This window comes from Eublepharis macularius, chromosome 13, assembly GCF_028583425.1.
Source record: "Eublepharis macularius isolate TG4126 chromosome 13, MPM_Emac_v1.0, whole genome shotgun sequence".
Taxonomy (NCBI): Eukaryota; Metazoa; Chordata; class Lepidosauria; order Squamata; family Eublepharidae; genus Eublepharis; species Eublepharis macularius.
This window is the reverse complement of record NC_072802.1, coordinates 9,491,077-9,517,822: the sequence shown is the minus strand read 5'-3', so window position 1 is coordinate 9,517,822 and position 26,746 is coordinate 9,491,077. Positions and strand designations below refer to the sequence as shown.

At 50.7% G+C, this 26,746-nt stretch overlaps 1 protein-coding gene across 1 annotated transcript in view; it reads left to right on the top strand.

Annotated features, from left to right (window-relative positions):
* Positions 1 to 26,746, top strand: part of ZC4H2 (zinc finger C4H2-type containing) — a 48,869-nt gene that overhangs the window by 10,609 nt on the left and 11,514 nt on the right. The window contains exon 4 of the mRNA XM_054996468.1: positions 26,139 to 26,301. Within this exon, the coding sequence (XP_054852443.1) occupies positions 26,139 to 26,301 (163 nt within the window). The remainder of the gene's footprint in view (positions 1 to 26,138; positions 26,302 to 26,746) is intronic.

Below are 26,746 nucleotides of genomic sequence, written 5' to 3'. Positions count from 1 at the left end.
GGAGGGCCCTTCCGAGCAAAGGCCATGCGTCAGCTCTGTCAGAACTTGGGGATCTGGCAGGTGTTCACCTCTGCCTATCACCCCCAAACAGACGGATTGGCAGAGCGGCTGAATCAGACTGTTAAGGAGGCCCTGAAAAAGATGACACATGACAAACCTCACCAATGGGACCTGTATAGCAACCCCCTGATGTTCGCCCTCTGGGAGACCCCCCAGACCTCCACTGGCTTTAGCCCATTTGAACTGCTGTACGGGCGAAAGCCGTGGGGAATGCTCTCCTGCCTGGTGGAGCGATGGGGTCCCCAAGCCAGCCCCCCAGCTCCCCCCGTCCAGGAGTATGTGAGCCAACTCCGCGAGCGGGTGCAGCAGTTTCAAGCAGAAGCAGGCCGACGGCTGGCCCATGCCCAGACACAACAGAAGGCCGCGTATGACTGGGATACGCGGCAGAGAACCTTCCAGCTGGGGGAGAAGGTCCTCGTCCACAGCACAGTTTTCCTCAGGGAGGAGGGGGACACCTGGTGAGGCCCTTATGTGGTGACAAGAGTGTTAGGGCCCACCACCTATGAGGTCCAATGTGGGCCTCGTCGACGCCAGAGGAGGACGCTCCATGTGAACCTGCTGAAGAGGTGGTACGAGCGGGACAGCGAGGAGTGCCGGCTGGCAGAGGACCCCCTGGAGCTTCCTGACAGCGAACTGCCATGGACTGCCAAGGCCCCAGAGTTCGAGGAACCACAGGTCGACCCTCAGCTCAACCCTGCCCAAAAGGCACAGCTGCAGGACCTATGGGAGCGAGTGCCCGGGGTCTTTTCAAGGTGCCCTGGGGTTACAAAATTAGTGCACCATGCCATCCCAACCCAGCCAAGGCAGTCTGCCCAGTCGACCTGGCGCCCCATTCCCCGGAAGCAGTGGGAGGCGGTGAACCGGGAGACAGAGGAGATGCTGTGCATGGGGGTCATTGAACCTTCCCAGAGTGAATGGCGCGGCCCTATAGTATTGGTGCCAAAGCCGGATGGGACGACCCACTTCTGCATCAACTACCGGGAACTAAACAAAGTGGCCAAGTTCGATGCCTACCCCATGCCCAGGGCAGATGTCCTGGTCGGGCAGCTGGGACCAGCCCGGTACCTGTCTGCCCTCGACCTGACGAAGGGGTATTGGCAGGTACCAGTGCGCCCTGAGGATAGGGAGAAAACCGCCTTTGCCACCCACCCGGGGCCTCTTCCAGTTCCGCCGCATGCCCTTTGGCCTCCACGGGGCGGCAGCTACCTTCCAGCGGCTGGTAGATCAAGTCCTGGGGGACTGTCGAGACTTTGTGATGGCCTATATTGATGACATCGTCATCTTCAGACTTGACTGGCCCACCCACCTACAGCACCTGGAAAGGGTCCTCAAGGCACTACAGAAAGCGGGTCTGAAGGCCATTCCTAAGAAGAGCCACTTGGGATTCCAGGAGCTCAGGTACCTGGGCTTTGTGATAGGGGGAGGGCAGGTCTGGCCACCCCCCGAAAAGGTGGCCTCCATCGGAGACGTGCCCCAACCACAGACCAAGCGGCAGCTTAGGTGGTTTCTGGGGCTCATGGAGTATTATGGGCGCTTCATCCCACATTTTGCGGCCCGCTCAGCCCCCTTGACTGACTGTCTGAAGAAGGGCAGCCCCAATCGTCTCAGCTGGACCCCAGAACAGATGGCCGCCTTCACCGACCTGCGCACCGCCCTGTCCGACACAACAAAGCTGTGGAACCCGGACTTTGAGCGGCCTTTCATATTGGCAACCAACGCATCAGCCTCAGGCCTTGGGGCAGTCCTAATACAGGAGCAAGATGGAATAAAGGTACCCATCCTATTCATAAGCCGCAAGCTCCAGCCCGCGGAGCAGAAGTATGCCACCGTAGAACGGGAAGCCCTCGCCATCAAATGGGCCATAGGAGTGCTACGGTATTACCTAGCCAACAACCCATTCACGCTAATGACAGATCACGCACCACTCCAGTGGATGCACAGGATGAAGGAGCACAACCCCCATATCCTGCAGTGGTACCTTTCCCTTCTGCCATTCCAGTTCTCCGTGGTGTACCGCCGGGGGGCCAACCACCTGGATGCGGATTTCATGTCCCGCCTCTTTGAGCCGGGCCCCTCCGAGCCAACGTCCAGACTAAGAGGGTGTGTGTGTCCGGGGTCTGATCCCCAGCCCCCAGACTTGCCAGGAGGGAACAGTGGGAGGCAACTGGGAGGCAGCAGCCCTGCTGCCCCAGCCAGCAACCAGGTCCAGGACCTGCCTACTCCAGGGGGAAGGGGCAAAAGGCCAAAGCCTCAGAGGGCTGGAGGGAGCAGGGAGAGACCAGCTAGTCCCACCCTCCAGGGGGAGGAGAGGGAGCTAAGCAAGCCAGAGGAAAAGGGCCAAGGGAGGGGGAATAGGGACCCAGCAACAGCCCGAACAGAGCCCTTACCTGCCAAGGAGGAGAAGCAGCCACTACAGCCCAGAGCCACACCCTGGCTAGAGGGCAGCAGCCTGGCTCAGGAGGTGCTGGGAGCCAAGCCCCTCCAGGTAGAGCTGCCACAGGCATTCTGGGGGAGGAGATGGGTAGCCCCGCTTGGCATCAATGAGCAGGCAGCCCAGAAGCTGGCCAGGGCAGCTCCTCGCGAGCAAGGCCAGGCATACTCAGCAGTACAGAAGCCAGCTGGGGCAGCTCCTCGTGAGCAAGGCCAAGGAGACCTCAGCTGGGGATGGCTCGCATTCAACCCCACCCTGCCAGCAAGGCAAGGAAGCCAAGAAGGGATTAGTGGTAGGAGGGGAACACCTGAGAGAAGGCACAGCTGGGCCAAGTCAGGAGAGGGAACAAGCCTAGAAGGAGGGCGGGGCGGGGAAAGGAAGCCCTATATAAGGTGGCTAGGAAGAGCTCTGAGGTGGTGGGTGTGAGTAAGGAGTGATGGTGTGGAGTGGAAGCAGAGCAGTGCGAGAGCAAAGGCAAGGAAGAGAGTGGATGGAGAAGGAGGAGACGGCAGAGGCCAAAGGGGGTGGGTGGCACAGGTTGAGCAGGCCAGTGAGTGGACTGAGAGGGAGTCTGGGTGATGTATGCTGCCCTGCCTTCCACAGAGCAGGGTCCTGCAGTATCCCTGGTGCCCCTCTGACATCAGGGCCGGCCCAGCTGGGGGCCTGCCCAGCGGCGGCAGTGACAATCCCTGACAAGCAATACATTTAAGCTTCCATTGACCTAGTAAACAAGAACATTGTATATTTTACATCTGTAAGCCTAGGTGTCCTGCAGGGCGCGATCTTATCTCCCATGTTATTCAACCTCTACGTAAAACCTTTAGGAGAACTCATTTGCAGCTATGGAGTTGGGTGTGATCAATATGCAAACGATACCCAACTCTATATCTCACTATCCAGGTCCCCACAGGATGCAGTAGAAATCTTAGATCGCTGCCTGACAGCCGTAGTGAAATAGCTGAAAAATAACAAAATTGAACCCAGACAAGACTGAAGTGATGCTTGTTGGGAAGTCAGAGATCTTGAAAAACATTGTACTCCCCACTAGACATGGGCATGAACAGCATTACAAATGGAAAAAACCCACAAACAGCCCGTTCGTCTGTTCGCAAACAAGCCATTCGTGAGCCGCTGTTGCAAACGAACAAGCAGTCGTCGCAAGCTTTGTTCGTCGCATTTGTCTGCTGTTCGTGAAGCCAGACAGTCAGGCACCTTCAATCAATTCCCTTGGCAATGGAGCCTGGGAGTGCCTGAACTCTGTCTGCACTCCTTCTGCCGCCCTGGAAACCCCAATCTGAGCCCAACTTAGTTTGATCGGCAGGTCTTCCTTCCACGTGTGGAGCAGCAAATTGGTTACAATTGGTTACATGGCAGCAGAGGCTAGGAGGGAGGGAGAGTGAATGGGGTGGTGTTCTGAAGCCATGGGCACACCAATCTCATTCCTGCAAACCCCGTTAGGCAGTTCTGACTGCCAACCACAAACCTCCTGCTTTTCCCTATGAGACCTCTGCTTATAAAAGGGCACCGTGCTCCCAGTTCTGGCTTTCACTTTCAGCAGGTAGTGGAGTGGGACAGAGCTGTTGCTAGCCTTTGGGGAGAGAGACAGAGAGAGTGCATTGGAGCTGGGATTTTTTGTGTGTGTGGTTGGTGGGATAGGGATCTATCCCCTCTGGTTCCAGGGCTGCTGCCAGGCCCTGGGGCCAAGCTCAGTGGGCACCTCGGCTGAGGGCTCACATTATTATTAGAACCTGATCTGGTCAGGTTTCTGGGAGTGCTGAGCTAGGGCTCTACCCCCTCCCTCTGGTTCCAGGGCTGCTGCCTGGCTCTGGGGTCAAGCTCAGTGAGCACCTCGGCTAAGGGCTCACCCTGATTATTAGTGCCTGATCTGGTCAGGTCTCTGGGAGTGCTGGGCTAGGGATCTAGCCCCTCCCTCTGGTTCCAGGGCTGCTGCCAGGCCCTGGGGCCAAGCTCAGTGGGCACCTCGGCTGAGGGATCACAGTGTTGTCTCCTTTTCTTTCCTCCTTCTTGTTTGCTGGCACAATGAGGCTTCAGGTGGGGGCAAAGGATGATTGTGGGGGGAAGTGCAAAGATTGTCCTGGTTACCCTGCGGGGAGCAGTACTGGGCAGGGCTCTGCGGCAGCAGAGACTCCCACTCCCCCAAAATCAGCTGTGGGGGCTGTGGAGTGTCAGAACTGTGGCTAGATAATGTCCTTACTCCAGACTACCTTCTGCAATCAGACAAAAGCCCGTTGTTTTCAAAAGTTTACTGAAGAAAGAATTCATTATAGTCCACGAGCCTGAATACAATATTCAGGATGGTACATGTGAATTGTTACCAATGACAGGCAAAGCATGAGGTACAAAGTAACAGATCCCAGCAGGCCCAACCTCCCCCCACAGTTCTCAAAACAATCCCTTTGAAGCCCAGAAAGTGAAAGTTCTTCAAGGCTGAGACAACGGTAGCCAAAACAATCCTCCTCTGTGAGAAAGCTGCTTGGGAACATCTTGGCACCTGTGAAAAAAGCACTCATAACACTGAAAGAATTAAAATGGAGTCTCTTTGGTAATAGCATACATGAAAGTTTCCTGAACATGACATTCTGCCCCCTCTAAGATGCTCCCCCCCCCCAGGTTTATGTGGATAGCGATTATGGAACGCTCTGACTAATCGAGGAGCATGTACATGCACAGAGTTCACCCATTCATCAAACCCAGAGTCAAAGTCCTTCCACATGATGAGGTAAAACAGCTGATTTCTTTTCAATTTAGAGTCCAAAATTTGTTGTACTTCGTAATGGGTTTGATCATCAAGCAGAGTTGGAATAGGAGGGGCACGGGTGTGCCATTGGTCTGCTGGAGGAGCTTGTTTCAACAGGCTGACATGGAAGGTGTCATGTACGTAGCGCAAATTCTTTGGTAAATCTAAGGCAACAGTCACTTTGTTGATTACTTTACGAATGGGAAAAGGTCCCAGGAATTTCAGAGCCAATTTACGGCTGGATTGGGTTACTTTTAGATTTTTCGTGGAAAGATAGACAAGATCACCGGGTTGTAAATCCCATTCGGCTGCACGGTGGCGGTCGGCATACTTTTTGTAATCCTGCTTGGCTTTGTCAAGATGTTTTTTAATTTGAGTCCATTGTTGAGCAGCTTCCCCCCACCATTTGGTGATGTCTCTGGATGCTGAAGTAGGAGGGAGGAGCGCTTCAAACGGGAAGGGTTTGAAATGGAAGCCATAAACTACTTTAAAGGGAGTTTCTCCCGTGGAGGCGTGCACGCTGTTATTGTAAGAGAATTCTGCCAAGGGGAGCAAATCGACCCAGTTGTCTTGCTGAAAATTGATATAACAGCGGAGGAGTTGTTCTAATATTTGATTAGCTTTTTCTGACTGTCCATCGGTTTGAAGATGATGGCTTGAACTTAAACCTTGTTCAATACCCAACATCAGTAAAAGCTCCCACCAGAAGTTGGCAACGAATTGTCCGCCGCGATCCGAGATCACCTTTGATGGAAAAGAATGCAGTTTTACAATGTGCTTTAGAAAGATATCAGCTAGTTTCCGAGCTGAAGGTATAGTGGTGCAAGGTATAAAATGAGCTTGCTTGGAGAACAAATCCACTACGACTAGAATACAGTTGTGACCTTTGGAGGGGGGTAAATCAGTGATAAAGTCCATGGATATTATTTCCCAAGGTCTGCTTGGCGTTTCTAGAGGTTGCAATAGTCCCGGTGGTTTGCCTTTGCGGGATTTGGCACTGAGGCAAACGGGGCAGGACGCTACGTATTGGGAAATGTCTTTGCGCATACCTGGCCACCAAAATTGACGTTGTACTAAATGAAGCGTTTTTAAGTACCCATAGTGTCCTGCCGTAGGGGCATCGTGACAGCGTTGTAAAACTTCCTTTCTTAAACTTTTGGGTACATAGAAGCGGTCTCCCCACAGCCATTCCCCCTGTTCAGATTGTTGCAATTTGTCTTTGGGCACGTTCCCCCCCTCCTTTTCCACTTCAGCTTTCAGTTTTAGTCTCCACTCCTGATTGGGTTGAGGGGGTAGGGTTGTGCGACTGCGTGTGGTCACCACACCCCCTAATTGCGTAGGCGAAAAGACGGTGTCTACTGTCTCCTCTCTTTTGCTTTTGTGCTGGGGCATGCGTGATAGAGCATCGGCGAGAAAGTTAGTTTTGCCCGGTAAAAAGTTTAAAGTGAAATTGAATTTAGAAAAGTACTCCGCCCATCGCAGCTGTTTGGCATTTAGTCTTCGAGGACTGCGTAGGGTTTCTAAATTTTTGTGGTCCATCCAAACCTCGAAAGGATGACGGGCTCCTTCTAACCAATGTCGCCAGGCAGTAAGAGCTGCTTTTACAGCAAAAGCCTCCTTTTCCCAAACATTCCAATTTCTTTCTGCTTCAGAAAATTTTCGGGATAGGAAGGCACAGGGCTTGAGTTTCCCGTTGTCCCCCCTTTGCAAAAGTACGCCTCCAATTGCGGTGTCGCTGGCGTCGACCTGCACCACAAAGGGGCGATCTTCATCGGGGTGTTGTAGAACGGGTTCTGAAACAAATTGCGTTTTGAGGTGGTTGAATGCTGCTTGGCATTCCGGTGTCCAAGGCAATTTGGCACTCGGTTTTTTGGCTTGGTCCCCTTGTCTTTGGTTTTTAACAGTTCGGTCAGAGGGAGTGTAATTTGAGCAAAGTTCGCAATGAATTCTCTATAGAAGTTGGCAAAGCCCAAAAAGGATTGTAGTTCTTTGCGGGTAGTGGGGGTTTGCCAATTTTGTACTGCTTGTACTTTGCCCGAGTCCATTTTCAAGCCATCTTTGGAGATGCAGTAGCCTAAGTAAGTGAGTTCTGTTTTGTGGAACTCACATTTAGATAGCTTGATGGGCAGTTTGTTACACATTAGAGTGGTCAAGACCTTTTTTACAAGTTCTACGTGTTCTTCTTGTGACTCTGAATAGATTAAAACATCATCTAGGTACACCACAACCCCTTTGTATAAGAATTCATGTAGTACTTCATTGATCATGGACATGAAAACCGAAGGGGCCCCAGCCAGGCCAAACGGCATAACTAAATATTCATATTGGCCGAGGGGCGTGTTAAAAGCAGTTTTCCATTCATCCCCTGCTCTGATACGAACGTGGAAATAAGCGTCTTTCAAGTCCAATTTCGTAAAGATCTTACCTTGAGCCATGACATTGAGTAGATCTCTAATGAGCGGGATGGGGTAGGCGTTGCTGGAAGACACCGCGTTAAGTCCCCGAAAATCCGTGCACAGTCTTAAACCCCCATCCTTCTTTTTGACAAAAAGCACTGGCGCAGCATGTGGGCTATTAGCAGGTCGAATGAATCCTCTTTGAAGATTGGTGTCAATGAACTTGCGTAGTTCTTCCCTTTCGTTAGGGCTCATGGGATATAGACGGCACTTGGGCAACGAGGCGCCCGGTAAAATTTCCACAGCACAGTCCGTCCTCCTATGGGGAGGTAAGGTATTGGCTTCTTCTTCTGTGAAGGCTTGGGTGTAAGCTCTGTATTGCTTGGGTATTAGGTTGATTTCTTCCTGGGTGAGGAGAGCGGGTTCAGTGAGAGTAGGATTGTTACCCCAATTTTGATCCCAACGATGACTTTTGCAGGCATCATGGGTGAATGTGATGCTTCCCTCTGCCCAGTTTATATAGGGGTTGTGATCGCACAACCATCGGCTTCCCAGAATCAAGGGGTATTTGGCAGTGGCACTAATAACGAATGATCTTACTTCCCAATGTTGTCCCATGCTGGTTATGACCGGAGTGGTTTCAGTAGTGACTGGATTCATGTTAGTGCCATCCATTTGCTCGAAAATAACAGGTGTTTCCAATTCTTTGATAGGAAGTACTAATCCATTCACTAGGGCTGGTGCAATAATGTCTCTGGAGCAGCCCGAGTCTATCAGAGCTTGCACGCGGATGTGCATTTTTCTGTCTGGGTTCACCAAGGTTACAGGTATGAAGAGTATGGACCCTTGAGGTCTGTTCGGAGTAGGAACTGACTGAGGTTTGATCTGCCGTTTGGGTCCTCTTACGACAGATCCATTTTGTTTCCCGAGGTGGGACTCTCAGGATTCTCCTCCCCGGTTAGAGCTGTTGAATCATATTCCATAACTTCTTCTAGCTCTAACCCTCTTTCGGGAGGGTTTCTCCAAGGAGCTCCTCTGCCTCTCGCTGTTCTAGGAGCTGGTGTTGGGCGCGGTGGCGCTGGATAGGCTGCGGGGGCTGGACGTCTTAGTTGGAGCGGAGGTCTTTGCAAAGGCCGGTACGGACATTGCGCTGCGAAATGACCACTTTGGCCACATTGCAGGCACAAACCTTGTTGCCATCTAGCGTCTCTCGCTCCACGAGTAGCATATCCAGCACCCCTGCCTCCCCTAACGAGAACTGAGGAGCGTCTTTGTCCCGCATGTTGCTGTTGTTCCACTAAACGGACTTCTAGCATGCGGTTTTCTACTTCACAAGTTAATTGGATCCACCCTAGTAAAGTAGGAGGATTATCTTGCATAAGGGCTCTATCCAACAGCCTAGGATTTAAAGCCCTGTTTGAACAAAATTATTTTGGTCGATTCCTCACATCTTGGGCATTTAGCAGCTAGCTGTCAGAATTTTGTAACATAGTCTCTAGCTGACATGCTGCCTTGCCTAATGGACTGCAATTCAGTTCGAGCTCTCGTCTCCTCTAAAGGGTCTTCATATTGAGCTCGCAGTGCATCCACTAGCCCTTGAAGAGTATTCAATTCAGGGGCACCGATATCATAAAGTCCTACATACCAGTCTGCAGCCTTGCCTTGGAGTCTCGATCCAAGGTGTTCGATTTGACTGGCCTCACTTCCAAAAAGATGTCCCCATCGATTAAAGAACTGCACTGCTTGTACGAGGAAGAATCCCAGTTTGGATGGGTCTCCATCAAAGGTAGCTTCCAACTTCACCCAGCCCATGGGAAGTTCTTGCCTGGGAGCTGGTGCTGGCATCGGGTAAACGTCGAGCGGGGCAAGTTGCAGTGGAGGTTGTTGCGGGGCGGGCGGTGGCAGTAGTGGAGGTTGTCGCGGTGCGGGCGGTGGTAGCAATGGAGGTTGCTGAGGCCGACGTTGAGGTTGTCGTGGAGGAGGTCCCCCGGGGATCGGCTGGGGAGGAGGCCCTCTAGGTATGGGTTGTAGTGGTGCTGGCTGTAAAGGTGCTGGCTGAAAAGGTGCTGGCTGAACCGGCGGTGTGCCTCGAGGCGCCGGCAATCTGGGCGCTGGTAACAGAGGAGCGGGCGTCGATCCTTGGGGTGCCGGTTGTAACGGGGATGGGTGAGGAGATATAGGGTGAAGAGGTAAAGGAGTTCCTCCAGGGATTGGTTGAGTCGGTGTTGTGGTCCCTCTCGGCCCCGGCGTTTGGAGTGGCCTGGGAGTGGTGCCTCTTCCAATCGCGCTCGTCACTGGGATGAGGCGCGGAGTATCCCCTCTCGGTAAAACTGGTGGTCCACTCTCTTGGGTCGTGGGTGGTGGTGCTACAGGGGAAGTGGGCCCCGTAGGACGTTCCGGTTCCCCGCCTCCTCCGCCGGTTCCCATGTCATCTGGTACGACCGGATCTTCTGGACAGGGGTCTTCTGGACAGGGGTCTTCTGGGCAGGGTCTTTCCCCGGTATCAGGCTCAGGATCTCCAGGTTCCTCTGGCTGTTGCGGCCACAGCTGGATTGGGCCCTCAGGACGGGGCACAAGGCTTTGTAACGTAGACAAACTTTGACTGATGTCTGGTAGACCAGCTGGCGGTTCTCGTCCACCATCCCCCACCACAAGTACAGACAGCAGGTGGACGGCGTGGACTAGACTTTCTTCCATGCTTGCTAGTCTGGTCTCCAAAACTTGTACTCTATCTGGATTTTCTCCCTCCTGTTCCGTGTACTCAGTAGCCTGCGAGGTCGGCACATATTCGGCATGTGATCTCGTGGCTTTTGTCTGTTGCCAAGGCAATATCTCTTCCATGCCTTGTTCTTCTTGTGATCTTCCAGCTAAGATCCCTTTCGCTAAACCAGTGACCGCTGAAATACCAGCGTCAATCGCAACAGTTCTGCTTTGAAGCTGCATCCAATGGTGCTCACTTACATCTGATTGCCCCGACCACGGGGTAACTTCTGAGTAATCCCAGCTTAGGACACCGCGGCGGGACGTCTCCCACTCCGTTTGCTCGGTTGTCCTGTTCCAGTAGAGCCACGGTTGGCTGCTGGCGTGCTCAGGAATCGCCTCTAAACTTCGTCGGCCATCCATCGGTGGTTGCGTGAACATCATACTAGCCCTTCGTTCCCTCGCCTCCCTTGGTCTCGCGCCCCACTGCGTCGGGGTGGGTACGGAAAACAGTGGTTCGGCTGTAGCTCTAGGCCGGGTATCCGCACTGCTGGGAGTGAGAGTGTAGAGCGTAGTAACAGAGGAGCCGTTGCCTTGAGGTTCCAATCCTTGAGAGCCGGGGGAGGCATACGGATCAAACAAAGGGTCCCTGACTGGGACTGCTTTGGAATCCATCTGATCTGGCCTAGGCATTGGAAAAGGTGATTGGTAACAAAATGTCAGAACTGTGGCTAGATAATGTCCTTACTCCAGACTACCTTCTGCAATCAGACAAAAGCCCGTTGTTTTCAAAAGTTTACTGAAGAAAGAATTCATTATAGTCCACGAGCCTGAATACAATATTCAGGATGGTACATGTGAATTGTTACCAATGACAGGCAAAGCATGAGGTACAAAGTAACAGATCCCAGCAGGCCCAACCTCCCCGCACAGTTCTCAAAACAATCCCTTTGAAGCCCAGAAAGTGAAAGTTCTTCAAGGCTGAGACAATGGTAGCCAAAACAATCTTCCTCTGTGAGAAAGCTGCTTGGGAATATCTTGGCACCTGTGAAAAAAGCACTCATAACATTGAAAGAATTAAAATGGAGTCTCTTTGGTAATACCATACAAGAAAGTTTCCTGAACATGACATGGAGGAGGCCGAAGAGCTCTTGCTGCTGGGGAAGAGGAACTCTTTAAAATGTTGGAGGAGGAGGAGGAGGAGGCTGAGGGATCCATGGAGGAATAGTTTGGGTTCGATGAAACATCCATCCTGTCCCCATCCGAAACTCCTGGTGCTGTCCCTGCCTGCAGTCTACCCCTCACTCCGTCTTCCATTGCCAGCTCCATGCTGCAGCCAGTAACCCTTCGTCCTCCCTCCCCAGGAACAGTTAGTGGGCCACGGTTCAAATTGTCTGTATGGAGGCCATTTCAGGCCCTTCCGAATGACCCCTGTGTCTGTGCCGTGTCTGTGATGCCCTGGTGCACAGGGGCAATGACCCAAAGCACCTGTCATCGACAATCCTGACCAGGCACATGAAGATGTGCCACCCAAGCCTGTGCTCTCCATCCTTGATCAGCAAAACATCTGGTGGGGGGAGACAGAGGGATGCCAGCTCCTCTGAGCTGGGATCAGTGGGAGGGTCACTGGAATCCACCCCAAGCAAGAAGCCTTGCCTCGAGGGTGCTGCCAGTGGGAGCGGAAAGGTCAGGTAGGCTGCCCTTGGAGAAGTTGTTCCATTGGGCTCGGGGTTAGTGCCATTGAAAAGGGTGAGGTCAAGGGCTCAGGAGGCGGCCGTTCATTTGGTGGCAGAGACGATTGCCCTGCAAGGATTCCCCTGTCCGTTGTGGAATGTGTGGGCTTCCAAAGGCTGCTTTAGCACTTTGCCCCATGGTTCTCCATGCCGTCACGGCGCACTGTTGTCCTGCCTGCCCTCTACCAGTCTGCGCGAGACATGGTGCTGTGGGAGGTGTCGGCTGCCAAAGGCCGTACTGTACACTTCACGGCCGACCTCTGGAGTGGCTGCCATCACAGGTGCCTTGCCATCACCACCCACTGGTGGCAACCAGAGGACCTCCACCGCCCCAGGCCACGAATTGGCCCCTGGAAAAAGGTGCTATGCTTGACACCGGGCTACAGGGTAGTTCTTCTCCAGATTGGAGGATGGACGAGGTCCATACTGGGAAGAACATCACCACCACCGTAAATGTGGCTCTGAGGGAGTGGATGGCGGTGGCGGAAGGGTTTGTCCGTGGCTTCATGGTGACGGACGCAGGAAGCAACATGTTGGCAGCCGTGAAAGAGGCATCCCTCCCAGGCCTGGTGTGCATGGCGCACAAGCTGCAGCTGGTGCTGAGTGACGTGCTCGGGCTGGGGAGCTGCCGCCACATCGCTTCCCACTTCTCCCGCAGCATCAACTCTTCCCGCGAGTGGTTCCACAGGCAGGGGGAGGGGGGACCCCGAGCACCAACTCTTTCAGGACCTGCCCACCTGCTGGAACTCCACCTATGACATGATATGTCATCTGGTGGAGCAGAGGGGACCGTTGCAGGACATCCTGTCATCCACAGATGTTCTGAGGAGGAGAGAGGAGCTGAGCCTCAGCTCCATGGAATGGAGAGTCCTTGCCCAAATGTCCCGGATGCTGAAACCCTTTAAGGTGGCCACCAAGCTCCTGCGCTCCTACGAGGTCAGCCCGGTTCAGGTCATCCCCCTGATCCACGGGCTGAACCAGTTCCTGGCCAAGGAGCTCAAGCACGAGAAAGAGCTGCTCCCCAGTGTCCGGGACTTTGTGAGGAGGATCCAAGCATGTGTGGCCGAGCGCTTGCATCCTCTGCACCACAAGGTGCCGTACCAAATGGCCTCCCTCTGTGACCCCTGGATCAAGGGCAGCATTGCCATGCTGGCAGGTCAGATGCTGCATTGGAAAAACAATCCTTTCCGGGAAGGTGGGTGATGTCAGCTGCCACTGCTACCCCGCAACTTAGTGGGTTTCTCAGCTCATGGCTCGCCAACGAAGGAGATTTACCATTCCTGCTCCATGATGCAGCCGGCGGCAACCCTTTGTCCTTGTCTCCCTGACATCTTTCCTAACCCATCCCTCTCTGGAACACTCCGACCCCGCCCTAGGACCTCTCCTGTCCTGCCCATCCTGTCCTTTCCACGAAGGCAGGGCGGTGGGTGATGTCAGCTGCCACCGCTTTTGGCCTCGAGGGACAGCTCTGCTGCTGCTGATGATGATAGGGCAACACAGCCCAGGGGGCCCTATCTATGGGCTCCTGCTGACCCCTCTGGGCATGGGGGGGAATGAGTCCCACCTAACCTTTCTGCGAAGGCAGGAAGGTAGGTGCTGCCTGGTGCTGCTGGTTTTGGCCACGAGGAGCAGCTCTGAAGCAGTTACTGTCCGTTCTGAGCAGGGGGGAACAGGTCCCACTACTCCCGTCCTTTCTGTGAAGGCAGGAAGGTGGGTGATGCGGGGGGCAGCTTACAGCTCCACATGTGGGCACCTACCTGTCTGCCCACAATCCCCTTTCCTAGGGGAAACGATGCCTCTCCCACGAGGGGGGGAGGGCATCCTCCACCGCCTCAATGGCCAGCATGTGAGCCTCCACTTCTACACGTTAGGGGTGGGCCCCACCTCCCATCCTTGGATCTTTCCTTCCAACTTTCCAATGACAGGATAATGCAGATATTAATGCAATCCACCTGTCTCCCCAGTATCCCTGAACACGGTATCTGAACACGGTATCTGTCTCTCCTGTCAATCCAATACAGGTATTCCATGTATACATGCATCCCTCTATCCCATACAGCTGTGCACCTGTCTATTGATAAACCTATCTATCCCATGCACCTAAACATCCAATGCTCCATGTCCAGCTGGTGTGTTTGTGCGGTAACAACCTTCGCACCACGTGAGGTGTGGACAAGAGCGTTGGCCCCAATGCCATAATGTCCCCATCTGGTGGACATGTGTTGGTGTCTCTGACCCACCAGGATGTGTGTTTGTGTGTGCAAGGCCTCTGAGCATTCCATCATGTCTTGCTGGAGGGTTTTCTTTGCAGACTGTTACTGGATCATTTGGTTATGCGGAATTACTGCCTTGGTGGAAAGTAGCCTCTGGAAGGCCTGGCGGATGGGCACATGGGGGGTGCTGCCGGTGAGTGGACAGACCCCCTGCCTCCTATAGGGGAGGTGGCCAGCTGCCGCCTCCCCCAACCCGTCAGGCCTGGCGGCCGCACTCATCACCCACCTTCCGGCCTACGCCGGGAATAAAAAAACGTAGGCCTGGCAGGCGGGCACATGGGGGGTGCCGCTGGCAAGTGGCCCGACCCCCTACAGGGGAGGTGGCCTGCTTCCGCATCCCCCAGCCTACCAGGCCCAGTGGCCGCACTCATCACCCCCTTACTTACTTCCATACGGAAAGTTGCCTCTGGGAACCCTGGCAGGCGGGTACATGGGGGGTGCTGCCGGCAAGCGGCCAAAGCCCCCACCCCCTAGAGTCCACCGCTTGTACACAGGTCAAAAGACAATTGGTGGCTCTCATTGTGTAGAATGGGAGTTTCCTGGAGGCATCGGATTTTGGAATGTATAACTCCAAGATCCACATTGCAATCTTGACCAAACTTGGGTGATGGCTGGAGGGGAGCCTGCTGAACACTCCTGGTGAATATGGGCTCTCTAAGTCTAATGGGGGGCTGTTCTGGCATCGACAAACAACGAACAACAAATATGTTCGTTAACGGGACATGTTCGTTACTGTTCGTTTGTTCGTGTTCATCAGCAGCAACGAACAGTGTGTTTGGGTTTTTTTCCGTTTGTGCCCATGTCTACTCCCCACTTTTGATGGAGTTCGTTTGACCCTTGCAGACTCGGTTAAGAGCCTAGGGGTTATACTGGATCCAGCGCTACTACTAGAAAAACAAGTTAAGGCAGCTGCAAAAAATGCTTACTACAATCTCACTAGAGCCTGGAAAATGGCTTCTTAACTCAACACGACCGACCTGGCCACCTGGATCCATGCTATGACATCAAAACTTGACTATTGTAATGCATTATACATTGGTCTCCCATCTAAGTTAACCAGGAGGCTCCAATTGGTGCAAAATGCTGTAGCTCAACTATTATCAGGAGCGAGTAGGAGCTTGAAAATCATGCCCATCCTACAATCACTCCATTGGCTACCTATCAGTTACCGTGCTCATTTCAAGGTATTGGTTATTACATACAAATGGGGGGGTGTAGGGCCAGCCTGATTTGGGTTTCCTGATTCGGATTTACTCGAATCGGGAAACAGATTCGGAATAAAGGGAATTCCGAAGTGGCAGCCACTTCGGAATACCCGATTTAGAAAGATTCGGGTTTGTTTCGGAAAGGATCGGCTCCTCCACTCTCCATTATTCCCTATGGGGAAAAGCAAGCAACCTTTAGGTGGGTTGGGGTGGCATTTTGCAAGCAAATTGCACCCAACTTTCAGGGGACCTGCCCCTACCTGTCCTCCCACCCTCCTCCATGGCACTTTCAGGGGCCATTTTATGGCCTCCCAAAGAAGGTGCCCCTATCTTCCTCCACTCCACTAATCTCTATGTGGTAAAAAAAAGGGGGCTTTTCGGGCTTGGGGAGGCATATTGCATGCAAAATGCACCCAACTGTCAGGGAAACTTCTCCTACCTGACCTACTACCCTCCCCCATGTTTTAGGGAGATTTCACTTTGGGAGGCCATGTTATGGACCCCCAAAGAAGGTGCTCCTTTCCTCCCCCACTCCACTAATCTCTCTATGGGGAAAAAGGGGGGGCTTTTCTGGCTTGGGGTGGCATTTTGCAAGCAAAATGCACCCAACTTAAAGGGGAAGTGCTCCTACCTGTCCTCCCACCTTCCTCTTAGATTCAGGGAGATTGCACTTTGGGGGGCCATGACATGGTCCCCCAAATGTGGTTCTCCCACAACCACACCATGCAATTTCTTTCTAATGTGCCATAGATGCAGAGGAGTTAGCCGTGTTCGTCTGTAGTAGCAAAATCAAAAAGAGTCCAGTAGCACCTTTAAGACTAACTAACTTTATTGTGGCATAAGCTTTCGAGAACCACAGCTCTCTTCGGCAGATGCATGGAGGGCAAGAAGAAACTGGTCAGATATATAGGTGGAGAGGGGAGGGAGGAGTAAATGCAAACAGTAGCTTCTGATATGGAGATCAGTTTGCTTCTGTTAAGGAAGTCAGTTACTTCTGATAATGAGATAACCATTCATAGTCTCTATTCAATCCCAGCTTGACTGAGTCAAATTTACATATGATTTCCAATTCAGCAGCTTCCCGTTGGATTTTGGTTTTGAAATGTTTCTGTTGAACTAAAATGACCTTTAAGTCCTTGATGGAATGTCCTGGTAGATTGAAGTGTTTTCCCACTGGTTTCTGGATGTTGCCATTTTTAATGTCAGATTTGTATCCATTTATTCTTTTGCGCAGAGGTTGGTGTGGTGGTGTGGTGGTGTTCTGTTGTTAGTTCCTTTAGGTTTGTCCTGGAGCAGGCTGTTTCTGGGTACTAGTCTGGCCCTGTCGATTTGTTTCCTCACTTCATTTTGTGGGTACTGTAGTCCCAAAAATGCTTGTTGTAAATCTCTTAAGTGGGAGTCCCGATCAAGAGCATTGGAGCAGATACGATTGTAACATAAGGCTTGGCTGTAGACAATTGACCGAGTGGTATGTTTAGGGTGGTAGCTGGAGGCATGTAGATATGAGTATCGGTCTGTTGGTTTCCGGTATAAGGTGGTATTTATTCGTCCATTATGTAGTTGTACAGTGGTGTCCAGGAAGTGTACCTGTTGTGTAGAGTGGTCCAGGCTTAGGTTGATAGTAGGGTGAAAGTTATTGAGGTCCTGATGAAATCTCTCAAGAGCTTCCTTCCCATGGGTCCAGGTTAATAGTGTCAGGCTATGGCATTCCAGACTCGATAGTCTGTTTCACTCCCTTCTGCAAGAAGATGAGGTCTTTTTGATTTCAAAAGGTTTATTGTGAAAGACAGCATTGAAGCCCAGATGTACATATTCCAGGATTAGAGATTCTGGCCGAGCAAAGCGTTGCTAGGAATGATTCATAGAGTAAAGGTTGTTACATTTCTCACTCCTGGAGCCCAGCCTCCCCCCCCCGAGTTCATACAGCAAAACTTCTCAGAGGAGCTCCGAGCTGGCCAAGGTCAAAACAGCAGATAAGACAGTATCCGTTCCCATGGAACCGGCTCTTTGCAGGTGTTGCCTGGAGGGAAAGAAGTCTCAACACTACAGGATTAAACATGGCGTTACTTAGGTTAAAACAGATTCTGACATTCTGCCCCCCTTAAGACCCCTCCCCCCCGGTTTGTTCGGATATGCTTGATGGAATTGTTTAACAAGTCTGGGGGATTTTACATGGATGGATTCTACCCGTTCTTTGTACCCTTCCTCAAAGTCCTTCCAATGAACTAAGTAAAACAGCTTGTGATATCTGATTTTAGAGTCCAGGATTTCATCAATTTCGTAGTGCACCTGGTCATTGATCATGGTGGGAATAGGGGTGGCTGGTGATGGATGCCAGTTATCTGGTGCAGGAGCCCTTTTTAAAAGACTGACATGAAACGTTGGGTGGACGTGGCGTAAGTTCTTTGGAAGATTGATTTCTACAGTCACTTGATTAATTACTCTTTTAACAGGAAACGGTCCTAAATATTTTAAAGCAAGTTTCTTGCTGGTTTGATCCATCCTAAGGTTCTTTGTTGATATGTATACTTTGTCTCCTGGGTGCAATTCCCATTGTTTCGCACGGTGGCGATCTGCGTATTTTTTATAGTCTGCTTTTGCTTTGTTTAGAGCTGTTTGGATGGTTGTCCATTGTTCACTGAGGGCAGTCCACCATTGATGAAGATCCCCCTTGGGTTGTTGTTTCTCAGGCACTTTAAAGGGGAATGCTTTGCCATCGTAGCTGTGTACAATCTTGAAGGGGGTTTCACTGGTTGAACTGTGGACTGCGTTGTTATAGGAGTATTCGGCAAAATGAAGAAGCTCCGCCCAGTTGTCTTGTTGGAAATTAATATAGCAGCGGAGAAATTGCTCTAATATTTGATTAGTTTTTTCCGATTGTCCGTCACTTTGCGGATGGAAAGCGGAACTGATTCCTTGTTCTATTCCAGTTAACTGTAGTAGCTCCTGCCAAAAGTTGGCAACGAATTGGCCAACGAATTGGCCGCGATCCGATATCACCTTAGAGGGAAAAGAGTGCAGCTTCACAATGTGTTTCATAAATACTTCAGCTAGTTTTTTGGCGGTGGGAATGGTTGTACAGGGAATGAAATGTGCTTGTTTGGAAAACAGATCCACAACCACTAAAATACAGGAGCAACCTTTGGAGGGAGGTAAATCTGTAATAAAGTCCATAGAAATTACTTCCCAGGGTCTATTGGGGGTTTATAGTGGTTGTAAAAGTCCCGGTGGTTTCCCTTTTCTGGTTTTGGCACTTATACAGGTTGGGCATGAAGATACATATTGGGATACATCCTTTCTGATCCCAGGCCACCAAAATTGTCTCTGTATTAAGTGGAGGGTTTTTAGGTAACCGAAATGACCCGCGGTGTGGGCATCATGACAACGCTGTAGAATTTCCATTTGGAGACTGGCTGGTATATACAGTCTATCTTCTTTAACCCAGTCTCCATTTGAGACATTTTTGCTTTGGGCGCTTCCTCCCCTTCTTTTTCCACCTCGCTTTTCACTTTTGCTCTCCATCCCTTTTCCTCTGCTTGAGTTTGCGCAGTTTGGCTGCGAGTAGAGACCACTCCTCCTAGTTGGTGAGGAGTGAACACTGTGTCTATGGTTTCCTCTCTCTTGCTCTGATGTTGGGGCATGCACGAGAGAGCGTCAGCTAAGAAATTAGTTTTCCCCAGTAGAAAGTTGAGGGTGAAGTTAAATTTGGAGAAGAATTCCACCCATCTGAGTTGTTTGGCATTAAGGCGTCTGGGGCTTTTTAGTGCTTCTAAGTTTTTATGATCAGTCCACACCTCAAAAGGGTGCCTGGCTCCTTCAAGCCAGTGACACCATACTGTGAGAGCTACTTTAACGGCAAAGGCTTCTTTCCCCCATACATTCCAATGCCTCTCAGATTCAGAAAATTTTCTAGAGAGATATGCACATGGTTTAGCTTTTCCATTTCCCCCCTTTTGCAGCAGCACCCCCCCCCCCATTGCCGCATTGCTGGCATTAACTTGCACTATGAACGGGCGATTTTCATCGGGGTGTTGTAGAACGGGCTCGGATATAAATTTAGTTTTGAGTTTTTCAAAAGCTAGTTGGCATTGTGGGCTCCAGTCTAATTTGGAGGTGGGTTTTCTTGCTTGTTCCCCTTTATCTTTAGTTTTGAGGAGCTCCATTAGTGGAAGGGCAATTTGGGCGAACCCTTCTATGAAGTCTCTATAGAAGTTGGCAAATCCCAGGAAAGATTGCAATTGCTTTCGGGTAGAAGGAGTTGCCAATCTTGTACTGCCTGTATTTTGGCAGGATCCATTTTTAGCCCTTGTCCGGATATACGGTAGCCTAAGTAATCCAATTCTGTTTTATGAAACTCATATTTAGAGAGTTTGATAGGGAGCTTGTGGCACATTAAAGTGGTCAGCACTTCTCGCACTAGTTTTACATGTTCCTCCTTTGTTTTTGAGTAAATTAACACATCATCTAGATAAACAACCACTCCTTTATATAAGTATTTGTGCAATACTTCATTGATCATAGACATGTATACAGACGGGGCTTCAGATAAGCCAAAAGGCATAACAAGGTATTCATATTGTCCTTTTTTTTTTTTGAAAATTTTTTATTGGATTAGAAATCAATCAATACTATATTCATTACAATCCATTTCCTTTAAATATTCAAGTTCTAACCCCCTCCCTTCCCCCCCTTTTGTTGACTTCCAACAGTTTTCCAACCCCTTATCCATTTTCCCCCTTCTCAGGTATTCATATTGTCCTAATGGCGTGTTGAATGTGGTTTTCCATTCATCTCCCTCTTTAATTCTTACATGAAAATAGGCATCTTTCAAATCTAATTTGGAGAAGATCTTACCTTGTGCCACAACGTTGAGTAGATCTCTGATGAGTGGGATGGGATAGGCGTTGGTTGTAGACACAGCATTGATTCCTCTGAAGTCGGTGCATAGTCTTAATGCGCCATCCTTTTTCTTTACGAAGAGTACAGGGGCTGCATGAGGGCTATTAGCCGGACGGTTGAATCCTCTTGCCAAGTTTTTATCAATAAACTTTCTTAGTTCTTCTCTTTCCAATGGACTCATGGAATATAGTTTGCCTTTTGGTAGACTTTCTCCCGGAATAATCTCAGTGGCGCAGTCTGTAGCTTGGTGGGGAGGAAGACTGTCGGCTTCCTCTTCACTAAACGCTTGTTTCAGACTTCTATATTTCTTGGGGATGCGATTCAAATCCTCTTGAGTTAGAAGAGCTACATCTAATTGTGGTGGTTCAGGCCTTCCCCATTCGGGTTGCCAATAATGTTGAGTGCAATAGTTAGTATTGACGTCCACTGTTATTTTTGTCCAGTCTATGTGAGGGTTATGATCCCATAACCAACAACTGCCGAGGATAAGAGGGTATTTTGCAGCTTGGCTGATTACAAAGCATCTCCTCTCCCAGTGGTTTTTCATCCCGGTGCGTATGGGTTCGGTTTCTAATGTCACGGGATTCATGTTGGATCCATCCATTTGTTCAAAGATAATAGGATTTTCCAGTTCTCTAGTTTCCAGGCCTAACCCATTTACTGAGGCCGGGGCTATAATATCTCTGGAACATCCTGAATCGATTAATGCTTCTACGCAAATATGCATTCCCCTTTTTGGGTTTGATAAAATTACTGGTAAAAACAAGATAGACCCCTTTTCTCTCACCTCATTTTGGGTGATTTTCTTTTCGATCTGCCGTTCGGGTCTTTTTACGACAGATCCATCTCATTTCCCGACTGAGGGATGGGCGCTTCTTCTTCACTCTCCGGGAGCTGTACTTCGAGTTCCATTAACACCTCCTCTGCTTCTAGGCCTTTTTCTGGTTGGTTGCGTTTGGGCATCCCCCTTCCTCTGCTTGCTCTCGGAGCTAGTACGGGATGCGCCGGGGTTGGGGTGGCCGGTGCCGGTATGCGTGCAGGGCATTGTGCCGCGAAATGTCCGCTTTGGCCACATTGGAGGCATAGTCCTTGTCTCCAGCAAGTGTCTCTAGCCCCATGACTTGGGGGCCCCGCTCAACCTCCTTTGGGTACTATTGACGTTCTTCTTGCTCCTATAGCATGTTGTTGCTCTACTAACCGCACTTGTTATATGCGGTTTTCGACTTCACAAGCCAGTTGGATCCATCCTAGAAGTGTTGGCGGATCGTCCTGTATTAGTGCTCGATCCAATAACCTGGGATTCACGCCTCCTTTAAACATCACAATTTTAGTCCCTTCCTCGCAGTGAGGACATTTGGCTGCCAGCTGCTGGAATTTGGCTGCATAATCTCTGATTGGTTGAGCACCTTGCCGTAAAGTATGCAGTTCAGTGCGGGAACGATCCTCCTCAAGGGGGTCTTCGTATTGGGCACGCAAGGCAGCCATAAAACTTTGCAAAGTGTCTAATTCTGGAGCACCAGAATCATAAGGTTACATACCATTCGGCTGCTTCCAATCTCGATGCCAGGTGATCAATTCTACTTTCCTCGTCCGGAAACAGATGTCCCCAACGGTTAAAAAAGTGGAGTGCTTGTACTACAAAGAATCCCAACTTTTGTGTATCGCCATCGAAAGTGGCTTCCAGTTTAATCCAGTTTAATGGTAGTTCTGGTTCTCTCCGTCTATCCGGTGGTAGCTGCACAGGGGCAGGTTGTGGCATCAGCCCCTGCATCAGTCCTCTAGGCTGGTCTTGTGGATCTCTGGGAGTCCCTAGAGGTCACGGCCTGGGCAGGCTTCCAGGCAATGGGGCTCTTGGTCCCTGGGCCCCGGGGGAATTTGCATCAGAGGCAGGGGTCGTAGTATTGGGGGTTGCTGGGGTGTCACCTGTCTAGGAGGTATTTGCGGAGCCACCAGTCTTGGAGGGGGAGGGAGTTGTTGCTGTTGAGGAATGATTTGAGGTGTAGGTGGTGGTGGTACTTGCTGTGAGGCTGTCTGGAGTGGCACTGGTTGGATTTGAGGCTGTAATGTCGGCGGAGGAGTTGGTAGCACCTGCGAAACTGATTGCTGCAGGACGGCAGTTTGGATTGGCGTAGTATGGACTGGAGTAGCCTGCGCTTGCGTTGGTGGTGGACCCACTCCTGATCCTGGGATGGACTGTGTGCCCACAGATCTTGGGTCACCCGCAGGTACTTGTCCTTGAGCTATCGCCAGCACTTGCCGTAATTGATCAGCCGCTTCATGAACCTCTCTCTGGCCTCTCACCAACTCACCAATAAGGTAGACGGCTTGAGCTAATTCCTCTTCCATCACTCCCATCTGCCCTTCCATTCGGCGGTAATATTCAGCGGCTTCTCTGTTGGCCCCATTGTTCCCTCTTTCACTGGGTTCAGTTGATTCTGGAGGGATGTAATCCATGGGCCACGGCCTATCCGGCCCCTCTTCACCTCTGAATGTCCTCCATCCTTGGGTTGTACTTGTAGTAATGGAGGGCTGTGTCGGCCCGACTACTGCATCACCTTGTAGCACTTGTTCCTCTTCAATAGTCATGCTGGCTAAAATCCCTTTTGTTAAGCCAGTAATTGCCGAAATCCCAGTATCCAGTACCTGGGTTCAATATTCCAACTGTTGCGTATCTACTACCTGGGTTCGATATTCCAGCTGCTGAGTGCGCCCACACTCCCAGTTTTTGGCTGAGTTCACATCTGTATAATCCCAGCTCTTAAGTTCCTGTCGGGTGGTCTCCCAATCCTGGAGATCCTCTGCCCCCCCTCTGGGGTCCCATTCTTCCAGACGGCCAGCATCTACATCCCACTTATACCAGGGCTGGTTGCTGGCCCGCATTTCTTCTGGAGTGCGTGCTGTTCTCCTTAGATCCCAGATGATGCTGGGGCCTTCCTGTTCCGTCGACCCGACAGTGCGTCTCACATCGATCATTGACCGGGAAAACATGCTCCCCGCTCTCCTCTCCCTCGTCTCTCGTGGACGGGAGCCCCACTGCCATGGAGTCAGCAGCGAAATCAACAGATTCTGATCGGTAACTTCGCGCACCTTCGGTCGTGCGCCTGCTATAGCCGGGTTGGCTTGCTCCCCTCTTCCGACGGGCACGGACTCCATCAGGGCGGCGGGAACCGACCCCGCTCCTTCTGTAGGAACCGTTGAGGGCGCTTGGGTGGGTATTTCGCCTGGGTCCGGAGCCTCCCCCAGTCCTCTTACTGGCACCAATGGTGTGGAGTCATCCCCATCCTGTCCAGGGTCGACTAGATCAATCAAGGAGTCCTCGGTATCCATTCTCCCTGGGTGAGGGGTTGTAGACTTCAAAGGGAAGTTTCCTAGCAAAATGTCAGGCTATGGCATTCCAGACTCGATAGTCTGTTTCACTCCCTTCTGCAAGAAGACGAGGTCTTTTTGATTTCAAAAGGTTTATTATGAAAGACAGCATTCAAGCCCAGATGTGCATATTCCAGGATTAGAGATCCTGGCCGAGCAAAGCGTTGCTAGGAATGATTCATAGAGTAAAGGTTGTTACATTTCACACTCCCGGAGCCCAGCCTCCCCCCCCCCCCGAGTTCATACAGCAAAACTTCTCAGAGGAGCTCTGAGCTGGCCAAGGTCAAAGCAGCAGATAAGACAGTATCCATTCCCATGGAACCGGCTCTTTGCAGGTGTTGCCTGGAGAGAAAGAAGTCTAAACACTACAGGATTAAACATGGCGTTACTTAGGTTAAAACAGATTCTGACAAATAGTAGGGTGAAAGTTGTTGAAGTCCTGATGAAATCTCTCAAGGGCTTCTTTCCCATGGGTCCAAATGATGAAGATGTCATCCAAGAATCTTAAGTACAGTAGTGGTTTCAGTGGATGGGAGCTGAGGAAGCATTGCTCCAAGTCTGCCATGAATATGTTATCATATTGTGGTGCCATGCGTGTGCCCATGACTGTGCCATTAATCTGTAGATATAAGCTGTCACCAAATTTGAAGTAATTGTGAGTGAGTACGAAGTGGCCAAGTTCAGTGGCAAGGTGTGCTGTGGTTTTGTCCGGGATAATATTCCTTATGGCTTGCAGTTCATCTGCATGTGGGATATTGGTGTATAGAGCCTCCACATCCATGGTTGCTAGGATGGTGTCATCTGGTAGGTTGTCAATGGACTGTATTTTCCTGAGGAAGTCAGTGGTGTCCCGTAAATAGCTGGGTGTGCTGGTGGCATAGGGCCTGAGGAGACTTCCATCCACACAACAGAAACACATGGATTGGTGCTGCTCAATGGCCGCAGCCACAGTCCGGCCACACCACACACTCCAAAGCAACCCATCACAGAACAACCCCCCCAACCCTAAACACCCCTGCTGGGCGGTCCTCCCCTGTTTCCTCTGAGGCCAGTAGCAGGCCTCTCACGGCTGTGCAAGAAGAGAGGTTGCTGGAGGAAGAGGAAGAGACTGTGGTGGAAGTGCCCACATCTCAGCCCCTTCAGCCTCATCCATCCCCAACTGCCCAGCTGAGAGTGGGTCACGGTGTGTCCGGCCCGAGCACCTCACAGGAGGTGTCTCATGGGGGGCCCATGAGTGCCTCCCCTGGGAAGTGTGGGGCCCCCCTCACTTCCAAAATCTGGAACCACTTCCAGAGAACGGAGGACCCCTGATTTGCCCAGTGCCTGCATTGTAGGCAGTGCATTAGCCGTGGCAGAGATGTGAACTACCCTATTACATTGTTTATGGAAATGTTCTTGACACTGTATGGAAATGCCTGCCCTTGTCATTGCCACTGATTGTACTAATCTCACACTATGTAATCTGCCTTGAATCTTAGCGTGAAAGGCGGAATATAGATAGATAGATCATAATTCTCCTTCCCTCTCTCATATATGCCTCCTGCATATCTGCCATGAATGCATATGAATTCTGCCTCTGGCTTCTGAGAGTGTGGGAAGTTCTTTATTGTTCAATGCCAGTAGGTTGTCTTGCAAATGTTTACTTTCTCTTTCTTGTTCTGCTGAGCCGGTATCCTTGAATGCTAGCTGAAGCTGTCTCATGGTGTGCACTTCTTGAGAACCAAAGATAAGTTCATCTTTCTCACTGCCTGCTCTAAAATAATGTCTCCCCTCCCCCTCCCCTTGTTAACAGTCCTTGTACCAAAGGTGGGAATATTCCCTATAACTAACATTGCTAGCCCTACCCACGTTACTTCTGCCAATTTCCACTGTCTATGCATCTTCTACTGAATGGCTCTCTAATAAAGTTACTTCAACTGGAACACCTGTGTGTTAACTGTGGAGAACTTGGGGACCCTCTACTTAGGATGTTTTAATTATGCAAACTTCTGTATTAGTTAATTTCTGCCTAAGTAATTGAAGAGGTCCTTCCATTTCCCCCAAAATTCGGTTATTGGTCTATTATGTAAATAAGTAGTCAGTTTGGCCATTGAAGCAGGCTTTCTGCACTGATGAGACCTCCCGTTGCTTTCACTTTGAGTTATCCTCTGGTTTGTTCTATAGTCACCCAGACCAATCAAGGCCCTGGGTAAAATGCAGTGGCCCCTTTCACCTAGATTTTAACCTTACTAATTGAAACCTTGTAATGATCTCAGTAGGAAAAAGATCACTGTAAGCAATGACCGGTGTGCATTATTTGGCTGTTTGTTTTGTCTAGTTACTTTGAAAAGCAGAAAGCGGAGTGGCAGACGGAACCACAGGAGCCTCCCATCCCAGAATCTTTGGCTGCTGCTGCAGCTGCAGCACAACAGCTGCAGGTGGCCAGGAAACAGGACACCCGGCAGACGGCAACCTTCAGACAACAGCCCCCACCTATGAAGGTACAACCTCACTGTTTGGGTTACGGGACGAAGTCCAGTCTAGATCATTGAGTGGCAAACCACTGCAGCTGTAGTCAGACATCAGGAATACATCCAAGAAAGCTTCAGGCAACATAGATCTCTCTCCTAAATTATAGTTTCCAATTGGAGGGTTGCGTGGGGGGGGCGGTCAGGTCAATAAATGACAGCACCCCTGTGGCTTGGAAAGTAACCATGAAATTGCTTTACAAAGAAAACACTCAAAATAAGATAGTATTCAAAGTAACAAACATTTGTCCAAAACCCAGCATCTTTACAACTGCAAGTATAACTTAATAATAATTGCTATGACCATAACAATATTTGCAGAGTCAGGAATCTTCAGTGGCCTTTAGAAATGGCCCTCTGAACACTGGCAAGCCTTAACAAATAATGTCCAGTAATACAAAGAGAACGCTAAGTCCAA